This window comes from Triplophysa dalaica, chromosome 13 (genome assembly GCF_015846415.1).
Source record: "Triplophysa dalaica isolate WHDGS20190420 chromosome 13, ASM1584641v1, whole genome shotgun sequence".
NCBI classification, from domain to species: Eukaryota; Metazoa; Chordata; class Actinopteri; order Cypriniformes; family Nemacheilidae; genus Triplophysa; species Triplophysa dalaica.
The window spans coordinates 21,009,240-21,026,490 of NC_079554.1; the positions used below are offsets into that span (position 1 = coordinate 21,009,240).

Sequence of the window (17,251 nt, forward strand, 5' to 3'; positions counted from 1 at the left end):
AGAAGCGCTGGGAGTGTTAAACCTTTGTAGAATGTGATCACATGTAAAGACCCCCCCCGACACACGCGAGTTGAACATTTACTTATGCTTCATGCCATAAACCGGTGATTTCCAAAGGTTTGGATTTAGGTACACTTGGAATGAACTGACATCAATTGGGTCACTTTTTAAGTCCAGTACACCCCACAGATGAGACATTTCACGAGTTCCCCAGTTCAAGCAGTTCTTGGGTGTACATTTTTAAAACAGATTCTGTCCAAGGTGGAGTTATGAGAATGTCACAGAAGTGAGGCAAGCAGCTGTTTATATATTATTGCATTTAAAAACTATGTCCACATACACAGTCAGCAGATTCTAAATATGTAATTCAGACAGCAACAGTGCTTTTTATACAAAGGCAAATGAGTACAAAGGTCAGTCATGTATCTGCTGTTATGCTGCCATCTGGCGGTCAAAAGTGGTGTAGTTCATAAATAGCCCTTAGAAAAATTAACCATGGTAACCATGTTTTTTGCTTTATTTATAGTAAACCATATGAACCACATATTTCATGTCTCATCCCAATGACCATAGTTTAAACATAATACTGGAAATCAATGCGACCAATTTCCTAAAAAACTTTTACTGTATTAAAACCATGGTAATTGTTTTTTTTGGGGGAGGGGGGGCGCTTGGAGTTGTTGGGGGGCTTGGTACTGAGATGATAGGGGGTTATTATAGGGAGATTATTTGACCAGAACAGCTGTGTGCCTTTTGAAGGTGACACTACTCCTACATGAACACTAGTTGGTGTACTAAGTAGTTTATCCAACAGGGGGCAGTAAAGGCTCTTCTGCAGCTCCTCGTGACGATATTCATTAAATAAAAAAATGTAGATTCATAAATTAAAATATTACCGATTTAAAAAACTCTTAATAATGACTTTAAAATCCCCATTATTGTACTCATCATTTCATTAAATAATGCTATAAAACTAAAATAGACTGAATGTATTTTATTGACGGCTATATCTCTCAATTTTAGAATACAGGTTGATTATTTATTTGAAGAGAAAAGACATCAAAACTAAGTGTGGGGGGGGGGGGGTTAGTGTACATGAGGAAAATGTCCAATGATCAAAAAGTGGTTGTCATGGAAACAGAGATCACCATCATGTCCACTCTTGGAATTCGCGATTCTCTGCTTCTCCATCCTGCGCAAGTTCTCATCTTTATTTTATCTATTCAACTATCTTACATACATGTGACACTGACGAAAGTGAAATGAAACGGTTCAGCAGAACGTGACACCGCACGAGACCTCCAGCATCCCCGATTGTCCGTAACGGAAGGCGCCGCGTGGGCACGTGCGTCAATTATTTAGAGTAGATGCCTGTTCCAGCGAGCCCACTATATAAACCACCATGCATCGAGACAGAGAGAAAGAGAGATTGTCTTACTCGTGTCTCCAAGAACGATTGTGATATAAGTTATTCAATACATCGGAGGTAAAAAAACACACCGAATCCCATCCACATCGTTTGATTTGCTGTCACTGTGGAGACAAACTAATATTGTTGCAGATGATGTTACCAACCCTCGCAAAGCCTTTTTGCATTTCTGACATTTCATTAAGACATATTGTGTTGACTGCCAAACAACACACTTTCTGGCAAACATGAAAGAAACGTTAAGAAACACGCCGGAGAACTGCTCGTTTAATTCCATTCACTGGGAGCAACTCCATGTGCCAACAACACACAGTACTGATGCACATAGACATACATAGATCTCCTGTACATAACAAATATCCACATATTATGTTCATAATTACAGTAGAAGGGCATCTGGCTGGAAACCATGGCTGTTGCTGTAGAAGAAATCAAGTAAGCAAGGCATATCTGTGTGTTGATGTGTTTGCGTGTTTTGTGTCCGTGATCTCTCATTGCTTTAGGTTAGTGCAGTGGTTTAAAGGTCAAAGCAAAGCCCAGGTCATGTAGCACATGCTTGGTTTCCTGCAGAGCACACATTTTAGATCCAGGGTCCCCACACCCTTTGAAAACTCAATTTCCATTGCGTTTCCAGTCCGGGCCATTACTTAAAGTCCTAGTGAAATTAAAAATGACAATTCTTATTTTTTCACGAAATACTGCACCGTTTATAGTAAATGGCTTATCAATGTGGGTCTTTTTTTTTTAAACTCACGTTCCCCTTGTAATCTTCAGTTATAATCTGTGCACTTCCGCACTGATCTGAAATGACGTAAATTAGACGGCTTGGCCGGAGCATCAGTTAAATCCTCCCCTTCAACTGTTAGTCTGCTCCCAGTTTTATCTCAAAATCAATGCAACAGCTGTTACACATCCAATCAATTCGCAGTGAAAAACGCAAGCCACGCCCACTAATTTCCGCCTTTAAAATTTATTTTCATACGGAAATGTGCCAGAATACGGAAGTATAAACGATATCAACGTCCGGTTCACGGCTACTTTAAGGTTGATTCACCCCAAAAATGTAAACACTTTTTACTTCGATAGTGTTAAAATTAACTTGATATAATAACATTGACTGGCAAAACGGCTTTTGTTATATTATAGGCAAGAACTGTGATTTCCTACTTTCATGAATAAAAGGCTACATACTGATTTTTTTTAGGTGCAATGTGTCTAATCTGTCCCATTAGCAGCACCAAATTTAATTTCGATCTGATTATTTGGGCGTACTGATTGGGGTAGTAATATTGAAATTACACGTCACCTTTAAGAAAAACTATTAACTATATATATTATCTATAGAAAACTTTTCCATAACTTTTTTATGGAAACTTTTTTCCAAAATTCATAACAAAAAATCCATTAAGCATGAACATAAAAAATAGTGTTAAAAATGTCTCCTTACCACTATTTACTACAGAAAGCCTATAATAATGATTTATGATTTGAACTGTCTTTTACACTTTCGAGGGAAATGTCTGACATCCTTTGACTTCAACTCATGTAAAGATAAGCACAATGAGTAACCTGCAATTCTACTTCAGAAGTTACGGATTGCATCTGTAATATTTAATTTACGTCACCATTCCAGGCCCGGAAATCAAAATGTTGAAATTCCCTGATATTTACAGATTTTCCACGCCTGTGGGAACCCTGCAGATCTGTCCTTCAGCCAGACAGACACCTTCCTTCCGGAACCCTGATCAGAATTACAAAGACACACACATACAGTAAGACATGCAGATAGAAAGAGAGAGACAAGCCTCTCTTTAGCGCTCTTCTCTACATTAGGTCACAATCCCCGTCCGTTTGGCGTCCATCATCCGAGGCGTGCGTTTTCCAGACGTGATGCTCTGAAGTCAGTAAGTAAAGGCTGAGGTTGACCGACCGGTTTGGAAGCAGCGAAGTGAATCTCAACAAATGTGACAGCTTGACCAGACCTCAGGTGGCGGGGTGAGGTGAGAATATTCAGTGCTGTCATTTAATGGCAGTTATCAAAGTGTCTTCAGGTCAAAACTGCCCCGAGGAATAACACGCAGAGAACAAGAGATGAAGAGAAGGAAGTATTGTTTGGAATATCAATCGTTTTATTGGTCCTGGTGAGTACAAAAAATAGCATGAAATGTTTTGTCCCCCATCGAGCAGACAGCAGGGACATGGGCAGGTTTTCCGGGATCCTCGGGTTGAAGGTGCGATTGCTCCGGTCATTGTTTGATGGTGATGGAAGGGTTTGTCTCACCCTGTCTTCCTCAATATAAGTTGTGTTTAGTGTCTATTGTTTAATCCTCTGTGTTGTTATGGTAATTCCTGTCTCATTCATTTGCCGTAGCCATGGTGATGTTTTGTGGGTGTGGCAGATCATGGGACCCTGAGGATGCTAGAGAGAGGGAGGAGCTTGAGGAGGAGATGGCTTGTGGAGACTGGCACCTGCACACAGAACACATGTGATATCATCACGATGACACCAATACATTGGCTATGTGCAGAAAAGTGTAAAACCACACTTCTCGGACTAGTTTTGCAGTGTGGGTGTGCAAATATGTATATATTTTGTATATATCTGCACTGGACTACTACGTCTGCCAAATGTGCAATGTCCGGAATGTTTATTTATATATGTACATTACATTTCAAGTTTAGGTTCACTTGACTGAATCCTTTGTCACGATCTAAAGGCATATCCTTAAATGTTTTTAAAAAATGTCATCACAAAATGATATTGAATATGAAGTTTTTTTTTAAATAGATGACTTGAGCTGAAAATGAGTATTAAGCAATAAGAGTCCAGAATAGATCAGAAAGCGTTTCAGGGTGTGACCTCAATAAGCTGCTTGATAAAATGAGAGGAGCAAAGAATTTTTCCAAATACTAGACAAAGAATGCTTCATTTTTTGGATAGCTATAATTATACTTTTGTGTTATTTCATAATTTTTATTAGATAACCATTATTCTAAAATGTGGAATACAATATTATATCATATAAATGTATAAAATAAGAGATGGAAATTAGGTGCCCTACACTTTTTGACTGGTATGGGTAATTGACAAATATACGGTATACTTTTTTATTTAAAAAAAGGTAAATGATATGTTATATTATTATATTATTAAACTCTAAAATACATTCTGAAGATATATTTTTGAGAGTCGGATGATTTAAGTCCCATTATACTGACCACGACTGAGATTTTCGCACCCGTCCTGCTGCAAATTTCTCTCTGTAAGTAGAGTTCTCCAGCAGCACGTCTTGAGACGCTTCCATCTCTGATCCAGACTTTGGGGAGTCCAGTCGAAACACGAGAGGAGGAGTCATGTCCAGTTCTAGAACCATTATATTCTCCGCCTATAAAGACACACGAGGGACCATCACAATAAATCATGCACAACCAGACATATCTCTCTCTGTTCATAAACATACCCTGTATCTGGAATGAGCTCCCATCGCTATGGCAACCCTAGCGTACTGGCTGATTGGTCGCTTGTATCCCACGGCGGAGGCGGGTCTTTTCATCTGCGTCAATTTACTGCGTCAATCAATAACAACATTAGTATCTGTGTGTGCGTTGATGAATCACGTAATTCAGGTTGTGGATAACACATAACTCAGAGGGCACGCAGAGGTCAAAGTTCACTCACTTCTCTGACGGGACGAGAGGCTGAAACTTCCACTGATCTTCCTCAGCGTCAAACTGAAGTCTGTTCATAATTTTATTCTTTTCTTCAGGAGGGATGAAATTCTCTATAATCAGATACCTGCGCAGACATAAACACACACGATGACACTTTTATCAGTTTGTGTTTACACCACAGAATGATTGATATCGGTTTTAAGAACCTCCATTTGATGCATGATGCCAATGTAAAAAAAGTAATCGTAAAATTTTTTTTTCTTTTTGTTGAGAAGTTTCGACTCACTTGAATTTGAGTTCTCTGGTCAGTTCATTTTGAGTTTGTTCCAGCTCCTGTCGACTTCTCACATGTTCATCGTTTACATCCTGAATATCTGCCTTCAGAGACTGAAGCTTTGCATACAGCTACACACACAAAATGAGAGAGAGAGAGTTCTGATGGACCGGCAAACAACAACATTAATTTGTTCCATCAATGAAGTGGCTCAGAGATGACGTATTTTTGTCGGCTAACCCGGAAGTAAGGGTCGCACTGGTTCCGCCTCGACGGATCTCACTAAATCCTTGGTGTTTGGAGTCTGACGTCATCACAAGACCATCTTTTTTGGCAATTTTAACAATCATAGGTAGTTTAGATGGTAAGAGTTAGGTTAGGGTGTGGGTGAAGGTTTCATAAGACTTAAAACACCAAGGATTTAGACAAGGCTGTTAAACTTTTAATAAAGGCTGGCTTTATTAAAAGTGTGTTCCCTTTAGACATTTGTGCCCATGTTGCATTATTTGTGAGATTTATATTTGCGATTACATCTAACGTCAAGAAGTAGTTGCTTTTAGAAACTTGCTTCCGTTTCAAAGACACAATAAAGGTTTAAAAAATCCCAAGCGGGTTATAACTGCTGTGTTTTATGTTGTATATTAAAACAGGAAAATATATGAGGTTTTGTCAGCTACAGACCTTATTTTGGGTGAAAACCCCATTGACTTTGGGGCGATGGAACCGGAAGTCTTAAAATGCTTAGGCTACTCGCTTCTGGGGTTTGCATAAATGATAAATCATATTTGAGCCACTCCATTAGTCATTAATCATCCACACTGAATGAATGAATGACAATGTTGTCTAGAGATAACATAGAAAATTATAAAGAAAATAATTTTCTTATTCAGTATTTTCTGTCTAGTTTTCCAGTACAAAATCAACTCTGAATACATTCTTGAATCAAGATACATTTACACGAGATATCAAAATTGCTTAAAAATCTAGATGTTTGCATAAACAAAAATGCACTTATATACATAGCCTTATTATATACAAAAATCTTGTTGTCCTTTCAAATGAAGTATATTTTTCTTATTCACTGCTCATATTTTTTTCTAATTTCAAATATAAACTCATGTAAGGGGACAGTTGACCCCAAAATAAAAAATCTTTCATCACCCTCATATCATATCAAACCTGTTTCTTCTGTCTTTTGAGAATATAAGAAGATATTTTGAAGAACGTTGACAACATTGAACCCCATTGCATTTAATTATATGGACACAAAACCACCGAGAAATTTCTCCAAATATCTTCGTATACATCAATCTGATGTATATATTTAATATACATCAGAAATTGACTTTCATAAAACCACACTTAATATCTTGTTACATCATTCTGTTTCTCAAGTAAATGTATCTTTATTTAAAAGTTTAGATATCTGTACTAAAAAACAAGACACAAAACTTTAAGTAAGCAGTTCATTTGTTTGCAGTGCATTGTTCAATCATCCATCAATCATCTCGTGTAATGAACATCAGTTCTCATGCTCAGTGATTCAATCGTTAGAGGGAGTTCAGCTTTGGCACCCAATGTCACGCAGCAGGGGTTAAAGCTGAAAGCTCAGGAAGGAATTATAAAATGTTCATTTAGAGGTCGGGTGTGGCACTTGCAGGAAGTTGAAGGTGTAACATTGACAGGGCTCAGATCAGTTCTGCTTCTGTAATGAAGGACAGAAGCAGACAGTAACTGTCGGACAGGAAGTCCGATGAAGTAATGAAGTGATGTCGTCTGAGAGGAAATGAGGTGTGGCTAGGTGTGTAGGAAGAAGAGAACGAGACTTTAGCTCAGTTCTGTTTTGTCAGACTAAAACCGAGAATAGAATCAAGCTAAAAGTAAATAAAAAATTCTTTACAGGACCGGAGGGACGTTTTTAGAGATTAGCATGCTAAGGGGTAGCGATGAGGATTAATGCAGAATTAGCTGCTGTGAAAGCGTTTGTGTTTTGTTTGCCGTGGCACATCAAGGCTAGCATTGAACATTAGCCGCTTAGCCTATGATAGTCAGCGATCAAGCATGTGTAAAACAAACTAACCTTTTTGTACTGATAAAAGGTTTTCACGGGGAGGTTGGGGGGTGTCAGGGGGTTCCGGGGGTCAAATGTCAAGGGTCCAGAATTAAATGGGAGCAAGAGGAACAGACGAGTTAGGGAATTCAGAGCTGTGCTATGTCTGTCTGTCTGCCTTAGTAACCATCTACAGTCGCAACACCCTAGTAACCACTTAAACGACAGCATCAGCTTTTCTGTCCGTCTTATTTGAGACATCTAGAGGCAAAAGACAATCCGTTTCCTTCTAGTTTGATATAAATATTAGCCATTGATATGATATTAAATTACTCATATAATATTTTTATCTTTTTTCATCATTTCTAGCTTGACTGTCACATATTTCTTTGGATCTGACACTCTTTTATAAAGGATAATTATAAGTTTTATAAATAATATTTTATTTGATTTTATAATTCAGTTCATCTGTTTTGATTTGTCACTGAATTTTCTGTGTGTGATCTGTATATCTGCTCTGCAGCAATGCAAACTGTGACAAGCGCTATAGAAATAAACTTCCATAGACTGTAAATAAGTCCTTCTGTAAGGTGAGGTTTGTTAGGTTTTTATGTTTATTCTTTATTTGCATGGTTGTCTCTGGCCAGCAGAATGATCCCCAACTCCAATATGTGCCAGTGGTCTCAATCGAAGGGTGTTTGTGTGTATGTGCATCTCACCTTTTTGAGTTTTTTTGTTTTTGCTTCCACTTCTTGTTGCAGAGTGGAGAATGTTTCTCTGAGTTCTATTGTATTTTCATCCTGAACCAAGACCTGCTGCTGTATTTCTCTTTCCCTGCGTGTCTACACACACACACACGCGTCACAAAAGCAGAATGGTGTCACCAGGGTCACAAAAACAAATCCATTTAATGACAGCATTAAATTTGACTGATGTTTAATGTGTGTGTGCATGTTTGTGTGTTTTACCTGTTCAGCGATCTCATGCCGTTTCAACTCAAGCATCTTCTGTTGCTCATTGGTGTGATCAATGATGTTCTTCCCACCAACCAGCAGCTTACTCTCCATCGCCTAGCAACCATAAGAGACCATCAGCACCACATCACATAAAAAGGTCAAAAAGACACATGCCCATCAAAAGAACCAAGCGAGCATTTATATTACATTTTATGAATGAGTACAGAAATACCCTAAAATAAATTTAATTGCATTTTTAGAATAAAAGCCCAAAAATGTTTGCTTCATATTTGAACCATTTTTTCCCACATTAAAGAGATAGTGTACCTACAAATGAGAATCTTTTTATCATTTATTCGTCCTTCTGCCATTTCAAATCTGTGGCTTTTTTTCGTTTTTAGAACACAAAAGAAGATATTTCGAGAATGTTTAGAACCAAAAAAGTCTGGCACCCATTGACTTAAATTGTATGAACACAAAACCACATTTTTGGAACCAATCCACAGAGACATTATTCAGAAAATGAATTATGACCGATTTTTTTGTGAACTGTCCCTTTAAGCAATTTTCTATCTTAGCTTAAGTAGTTAAATATGTCACTCTCCCAGAATTTCTCTCGGCTAATCACTGTCAATGACCCTTTAGAACACAATAATGTGTCTTTGTCCCACCCTGCGCTTTGGGCCAAAAGTACAGAACTCTCTTTGTGGATGACAGCAGCTCTCGCGTTTGTGACACACAAAGAACCACTGCTGACCCACATATGGCATTCAATTGTCTAACATAAATACTAACGCAAAACACATCAGACATCACAGGACCTGTCAGTGCCATTTACTGCATTTAATAAATAAAACTGACCAGGGACGAAACTAAGATTCATGGAATGGAAGAAATGAGGAGGAGACACTATCAGAGAAAGAGAGAGATGAAGATGGAAAGAGGAAGAATAAAAGGGATTTTTGTCCCCAGGGATGAAACCAAAGCCTCTGTGATGGGCTATCTATCTGATACACACTGCATCAATGTACAGCTTCACACACACGCGCACACACAAGCGTAATGTATGTATGGATTGCTCTCCTTTAGGGAATTACATCATTTCTCACTATCCTAACACCCTGTGCTGGAAGTGAGACTAAATAAAGCCACAGTCATCTAGAGCATACAAACAGCGAACATGAACGGAAAAGAGGATACAGAAATAAGAGCAAGAGAGTGATGCTTTTCCCTGCCAGTTTAAAATAGCAACACACACGTTGCACCGTCGGAGATGCTCTCGGTTAACGGAGACCTTTCAATCTAGACCCCCTCAATCCTGTTGCCATAGCAACAGCGCTCAGGATGAGTCTGGGTCATTATGCATTCATACTGGTGAGAAACCCATTGGCCAGGAAGGGAGACTCCGCCCTCGCACACACAGACACTGACTCATCAATATTTTAGCAAAGCATGCTGGGAGAAGGCCAATGGCCGATGCTTACTGTCCGCACATTATGATTATATGTTGAGAGCGTGTATACTAGTGTACTGCACGTCAAGGTTATTTTAGTTTACTCAAATTAAAATGTATTAAATAATTTTTTTTTTTTTTTTTAAATATTGACCTGAAACATTGGAAAAGCTTAAACTAAATGACAAATTTAAATGTTGCCTCAAAAAGGAACTGAAATAAGTTTAAAGCCCTAAAATTATAAAAATAAACAAAAACAATAAAAAATAAATCTTATATAGCAACATAATCAAATAATTAAAAAAATAAGAAAAGCATACACCAAAATTGCTCAAACTTCAACTAAAATTAACATAAAAAAGTTACTTTGAAATATGAATAAAACTAAAATCAAGTTTAAATAATGTACACTGTTTAGAACAGGCAAGTGGGCTTCATTAGTCACATAAGAAATTAAAGGTTAAGGGCATTGCATTGCTGGATATATCTCTGTATACGGCATTGTTTGACAAAAAAAGTAAGTTATATGTGACAGTATGGTATTCTAAACACCGCCACAAAAAAACTATTTCCTTCTTTAACGTCTCGGCCCATATCCTGTCTATAATGACCATGATTAAATCAGAAAGAAGTTTTGTGTACAGCTGAAAGAGTGCAGGACACAGATGATCAGATAAAACAGGGCATGAGTACTGGAATCTCTCAATTAAAGTTTTAATTCAGTATATTAATTTAGTGATTGAATAAATCTGGGGCAAAACCTTGAGTGAGGCTATGTTTGGAATGACAAAGTAGATAATATAAATATAATGCAAATAAAAATTCTGTTATAAAATTCAATCAATACTTTTTTTACAGGATCATATATACGATAACCTGCAAAATTTGCAGTACACAACCTTTAACACTGCACAGAATAATGTATCCCAAAATGCAGTTCACGTGTGCCAAATAAATGTAAAGAACTTGACTTAGACATTGATAAGGTTATTATATAAAAATATATAAATAAAATATACAGTCTACAATGTATATTCTACAGTACTGAGTCAAAAGTAAGTTATGATTCCATTCTGAATCTGATACGCAGTTCTTCCTGCGTTTAAGTTATTGTTTGGGATGCTGTGACATGATTGGCCAAAGGCCCGGGAAACAGGATGAGGTCGTGATGAGTCATCACCTGTCAGGAAGCGACATCAATCATGATGGTTATCTATAAAAAGCTTCTGTAGCCTCTCTTTCTTGATATTTTAAACATATTCTGTTTTGACGCAATGATAAAAACAAATACAAGAAATAAAAATGAACAGTTAAAGGGATAGTAATAAAATATTATATATATTCTGTCATAATTTATTCACCCACATGTTGTTCAAAATCTGTATGACTCTTTCTTCTGTCATGATTTATTCATGTCATTATTATATGTCATGTCAAACCTGTATGATTTTCTCTTTTTAGGAAAACACAAAAGAAGGTATTTTGAAGAACGTTGATAACCAAACGATATAGGCCGTGGTTGACATTTCTCCAAATATCTAATATCTTTTCTTTGTGAACTATCCCTGTAAACAGGCACAATTAGGCACATTAGGCACAAAACAACAGCCAGTATTACCATGTCAATAATACTCTACTTCTAACTGTACAATATACAATTAATACTGCTTCTCATGTGAAATAAACCATTATAAACACTGGGATACTACATTTTACTATATACTACAGAAATAGTATGTTAATCCAAAAATAACCACAGTAAAATATTTCCAGCATACTGCTTTATCAAAAGCACTCACAAGTAACACACAAGCACACGCCGGACTCACAGTCACACACATGTACACAACAGCCTGAGGGGGAGGATGCAGATACTTTTGTGTGTATGTGATGTCATGCATGCAGTCGTCAGCAGATCTGTCAGATCACATGACCAACACACACACGCACACACTCATAAAATGACAGAAACTAGACTTTGTATCTGTCTGTCTATACTCTGCCTGATCTTTGCTTGGCGCAATGTTGTTGACATAGAAATACACAAATGAACACAGATTGTTTCTTGTGACTGGCTGACTACTGTGTGATGTCATCAACCATCAGCTGTGAACCCAATTATGCTAAAGACTGTTCAGTGGACACACACAGCTGAGAACCTTTAATGGGGTCATGTGACACAGCTAAATCAAATATTTTCGTTAGATTTAGATGTTATGCAATGTGTATACACAATTTAAAATAAAAAAAACGCTGTATTTGTTTCGTCATAACCACAGTAAATGCATGTTTGTATCTCCTCTTCGCTCTGCCTCTCTGAAACAAGCAGATTCATTACAAAGCTCATCGCTCTGAAAAGCGAGGTGTGGTATGATTGGCCAGTTAACTAGGGTGTAGTGATTGGTCGAATACTGCAAGCGTGTGATGGAAATGTAACGCCTCTTACCATATTTGGAACATCAGGTTCCAAAGCAATTGTACTGACAGGTACACCACCTTACTTGCGTCTACATTTGGGTGGTCTTAGTCAACTCGTACTATGAGCTGATGTAGATTTGTGAGGGTGTGGCTACACGAGGCGTTTCAAGCAGGTCTGGGTGAGAATTCCTTTTTAGATAGAATGCATCTTTTGTTCCGACACTTTAATTTTTCGAATACATGCATGGACAACTTATTACACACCGAAGACACAGAAAAACACATATTCGCGCCAAATGACCCCTTTAACCAGATGTAAACTGTGCATCTCTAAATCAGACATCACTTTAAACAGACAACATCAATGCAGATCAACATCTGAATGTATGTTTCAATATTAAAGGATTATGAATTGCAGTGTCACTCTGTGAAGATCAACAAACACTTGTGCCGTGGAGGAATTCTCTCTGTTGTCATGGTTACGATGTGATGGATTGCAGAGATTTGCACCACAGATCAAAGTACATGAAAATGTATTTACTGTCTCTGCTTTCTCATACTGACACACATTCCTGTTTGTTTGTTGACCTCCTTTTAATTTAGCATTGTCATTTTATCGATACCTAATACAACAATGACATGATGAGGTCTGTATGTAAAGCCGTGAAAAAATTAAGAGACCACTCTAAAACCATTTTCAGTTTTGCTAAATTCTACTATTTTTACTATTATTTTTAGATATGCGTTTATGTATATATGATCATTTTTGTTTCATTTTGTGAACATTGCTTATTTGTGATAATTTCTGCCAGATTCCTAATTAAATATCGTTTTTAATGCATTTATTAGCAAAAATTGAAATGGGACAAACTGCTTAAATTAACAAAAAATAAGAAATGCTTGCAGATCTTGAATACTGTAAAGAAATGTAAAAAACATCTAATTTTTTTATATTTTTTTGCCTTTTCTATAAATACAGCGACATAAAGAAACCATTCCAAATTTTCATTTAAAATCACATTTGTAGATGTATTGTGGCCATTCCAGTCCAGTGTTTGTTAAATTTTAACAAATAAATCGTCAGGAGTGACAAAAAGTCATCAAACCGCATTGTGAAAGACTGACAGCAGTAATAAGAGTCCAAAATGTCAGATAAAAAATACATTATGAACTTTACATAAATACATGTAGAACATTGGACTGCTTAAAGTGAATCTGAAAAAAAATTCTTTGCAGTTTTTGAGTTATTTTTACCTGTTTCTCCAGTTTTCATTTTCTGAAAATAATTGCAAATAGAGGCAATATTTTTATTAGAAATTTAGAGGGATTTTTTTAGTAGTTTGCAGAATGAAACAAAAATGGTTATTTTACCCGATTTTTTTTTAATCAGAAACAGAATTTGAAATGATCTCTTATTTTTTTCCGCAGCTGTATTTAAATATTTTTTGATTTCAACTTGAAACTAGCAAAAACACACACACACACACACACACACACTACACTTACACACCTTAAATTTGGCAGTGAGGAGTTCAGTGGCCTCTTGCTCCTTCGTCAGATGTCTCATCATCCTTTCTTTCTCCTCCAGGAGTCTCTGTTTCTCCTCCGCCACCAAGGAATGGTCATCTCTGATGGCCTCCTTTTCTCTCTCCAGCTTCTCCTGCTGCTCCTTCATGTACTCCTGCGCCTCCTTCTCCACACTTTCCTCTTCCTCATCACTCTCTTCTTCCTCATCCACGTCGTCCTCATCCTCTTCTCCAATCTTCCTAATTCTCCTGCTCCTCCTCTTCCTCCTGGTGAGCATGCCGCCGCGTTTGTCTAGCTGCGCTTTCAACCGGGAGATCTCCTCCTGAAACTCTCTCAGCAGGGCGTCTTTGGGGTCCTCGTTGACACGCGGCTTGTTCTTGATGTTCTTAGCCCGGTTGGCGTAACGCAGGGTGGTCAGGGTCTCCCCATAATTGTAGGATGCCGGTCCCAGCGTGGCCACCATGATGGTTTTCGCGTTCCCTCCCAGCGAATCCTGAAGCAAGCGAGTGAGTTTGGAGTCACGGTAGGGTACGTGAGAACTTCGCCCGTCCACCAAGGCGGAAATGACGTTTCCCAGAGCGGAGAGGGACAGGTTTATCTTGGTGGCCTCCTTCAAGCGTTCTCCTTGGACGCCCGTTTTGGTCTGTCTCTCGCTGCCGGCCAGGTCCACCAGGTTAAGTTTGCCCACGCGGATATGGTTCTGGCCATCTGGACCGAGCTGGCTGCACTCCACCGTGATGAGGAAGATGGCGTGAGATCTGGAGCTGTGCTCGTTCATGTTGGTGGAGCCCACCGACCGGGTCTGGTTGCCCACGTTCATCACATGCTCGATCTCCTTGACGTTCTTGGTCACGAAGGAGGACAGGTCTTTGATGTAGACGCCCGAGTCGGCGCTCTCCTTCAGCTCCAGCTTCTTGCTGTGATCTTTGGCGAGCAGGTCCCTTATCTCCTCCTGGTAGATCTCCAAATACGACGCCCGGACGAGGTACTGCTGGTTCTGGGAGCGGGAGATGTGCGTGAAGATGTGCTCGAACGAGTTGGGGATGATGCCGCGGCGCTCCGCATCCAGCCACTGGCCCTGCATGGTGTACGTCTTTCCGGTGCCAGTTTGTCCGTACGCGAAGATGGTGCCGTTGAATCCGCGCAGAACCGAGTCGATGAGCGGCCGCACCGTTTCGTCGTACATGTCGCTCTGTTTGGAGCACCCATCGTAGACGGCATCGAACGTGAAGGTCTTGAGAGGATCTCCCGGACCCGCCTTGGGGTTCCGCAGGGCCACCTGGCCCAGTTTCACATCCATCTGCACGATGTTCTCGTAACCCGACGATTCCTCTTTGCGGTTCAGCGGGCGACACCGGACCACCACCTTCACCGCCTCGCCGCACTTTGCTTTCATAGACATCTCGATGCTTTCTGAAGAATGAATGGAAAGAAATGGGCGCAGCGCACACCGTTTATTAGCTGTCAGAGGAGAGCGGATGGTGTCAATGTCGGCATCAGCTCCCGGTTACCGAGCGCATAATGTCAGTGCCGGAGAAAATCTCAGCCGTCTCCGCGAATGAATGAAACGCACAGCCGGTCCCGTCATGAACGCGTGTGAATAAGATGCGAAATCTCACCGATTTGATGTAGAAACGGACGATTCCACGCACGAGCGCATCTATGAAGGGATAGTGCACATCATACGCGTTTCACTGCAGCCCTTCCCAAACACACACACACACACACACACACAAGGGTGTCCTGCATAATTGCGGAAGACCCCGGTGGTGTGTGGGATTTGGAGTTAAATGGCTTATTTAGAAATTATTATTCTCTAAATATTGGCAAATATTACATATTATATAGCATTAAAAATAACACAACACAAGACTATACATTTATTTGTATTATTATTTATTATTATTTTATTTGATACATGCAACAAACAGTGGGCTATATAATACATTTCACTAACAAAATAGCTTTTTAATAACTATAAATTTGTATATGAAATGACCTTTTTGCATTACAATTACACGTTGAGCACAGGGAATTGTGCGTAATCTAAACACATCTTCAACCACATCTAATCATATTCAGTCAATTAAAAATTAACCAAGTTTTACTAGAAACCAAAACCAACACATGGTTATTAGGTTGAACCATGGTAACCACAAATGAGCCATGGTTTTGCTTCAGTAGCCATATTAATCATGGCATTTTTGTTGTGGTGAAATTGTGGTTATACAAATGGTTTAAAAAACGCACACTTTTACTATTATTTTACTATAATACAACCATGCTTACTTTTAACAGGGTTATCATTGGCTTAAGAATATGTACGTTTTATTAGTTATAATCTTACATTTCTGTATTGTTCACAATTTTCATGGGTTGGTTTACTGTATTGAAAGTCCATTGCGCCATCTTGTGGATTTCTGAGCTAAAGATTTTTTTTCTGCATAAATTTTTCTCTCTATTGACTCCTTCTGATTTGGAACACCTGGCAGATATGTATCCCTATATTAACATTAATGACATATGTGTGCCAATAATCAAAACAAAACATCAGCAAAATGACCATCGCCATTTGAGGTTTGACAATTTTGCATCTGTGTCCATCAGAATGAATTCCTGTAAGATCTTGAACAAAATCAATCCACCCTCAAATAAACATATCACCAACAGTGAGACCTGTAACAGCTGACAGTGATGAACCGTTCCTCTAAAAGTGATGGACATCTCGTGTTATACTTGGTTTAGTGAGAGAGTGATAAACATCACCAGTGAGCGATTGTGTGTTTCAGTCCTCTTACGCAGCTTTTAGGGGTTACTCTTGAAATTCATTATTGCAGCACTGCACATATTGTTGGCTCCTTCATGTCAAATAGCTTTTTCCTATTTGTCCGTAGTTTAAGATGAAAGCATCTACTGAATAATTAAAGCTCTGAATGTCAAATCTACTCTAATGGACACATTAGAAAATGTGTTAAATATTGACTTTGCGTATACATAGAAAGTGCCTGTAAATGCTTAAGTTCAAGCTCTGAATAACATCCGGCTGTATTAACAGAACCAGATGTTCAACTCCACGGTGACTCACTTAACAATGGATCAACTTACAAGACACTTACAAGACACTATGGTTTGCTGAGTGTGTGTGTGTTTTGTATATGAATCCCAAAGATAACAAGGAATTCTGAGACAGAGAAACTGGAGAAACTACATTTTATTCTTTTTCGCACAGTTGGCCTGGAAGAACTACAGTTAGTAATACAGAAAGAAAAACATGCACAGAGTATTTCTCTGACATAGACCAATGCACCGGAAATAGAACCATTAAAGTGACTCACAGACAGATATGAATGAATAAAACGAGTCTCGAGTTTTAGGACATGCCTCTCAGAGTCATAGCAGGTTCATGCATGTTGCAGCGCAAGTAACATGTTGCCCAATGGATTACAAACAATAGCCAAATGCTTTAAAAATC

At 38.7% G+C, this 17,251-nt stretch overlaps 1 protein-coding gene across 1 annotated transcript; it reads right to left on the minus strand.

The window, feature by feature from the left end:
- Positions 1-1,680: 1,680 nt before the first annotated feature.
- On the minus strand, positions 1,681-15,472 carry LOC130434763 (kinesin-like protein KIF3C). Its single transcript, XM_056765091.1, has 8 exons — positions 13,763-15,472; positions 8,394-8,495; positions 8,145-8,267; positions 5,388-5,506; positions 5,109-5,225; positions 4,891-4,996; positions 4,649-4,815; positions 1,681-3,898 (listed from the first exon to the last, which is right to left on the minus strand). Exons 1-8 carry the CDS (start codon positions 15,179-15,181, stop codon positions 3,784-3,786), a joined length of 2,268 nt encoding a protein of 755 aa, XP_056621069.1. The 5' UTR covers positions 15,182-15,472; the 3' UTR covers positions 1,681-3,783.
- Between the last annotated feature and the right edge of the window lie 1,779 nt (positions 15,473-17,251).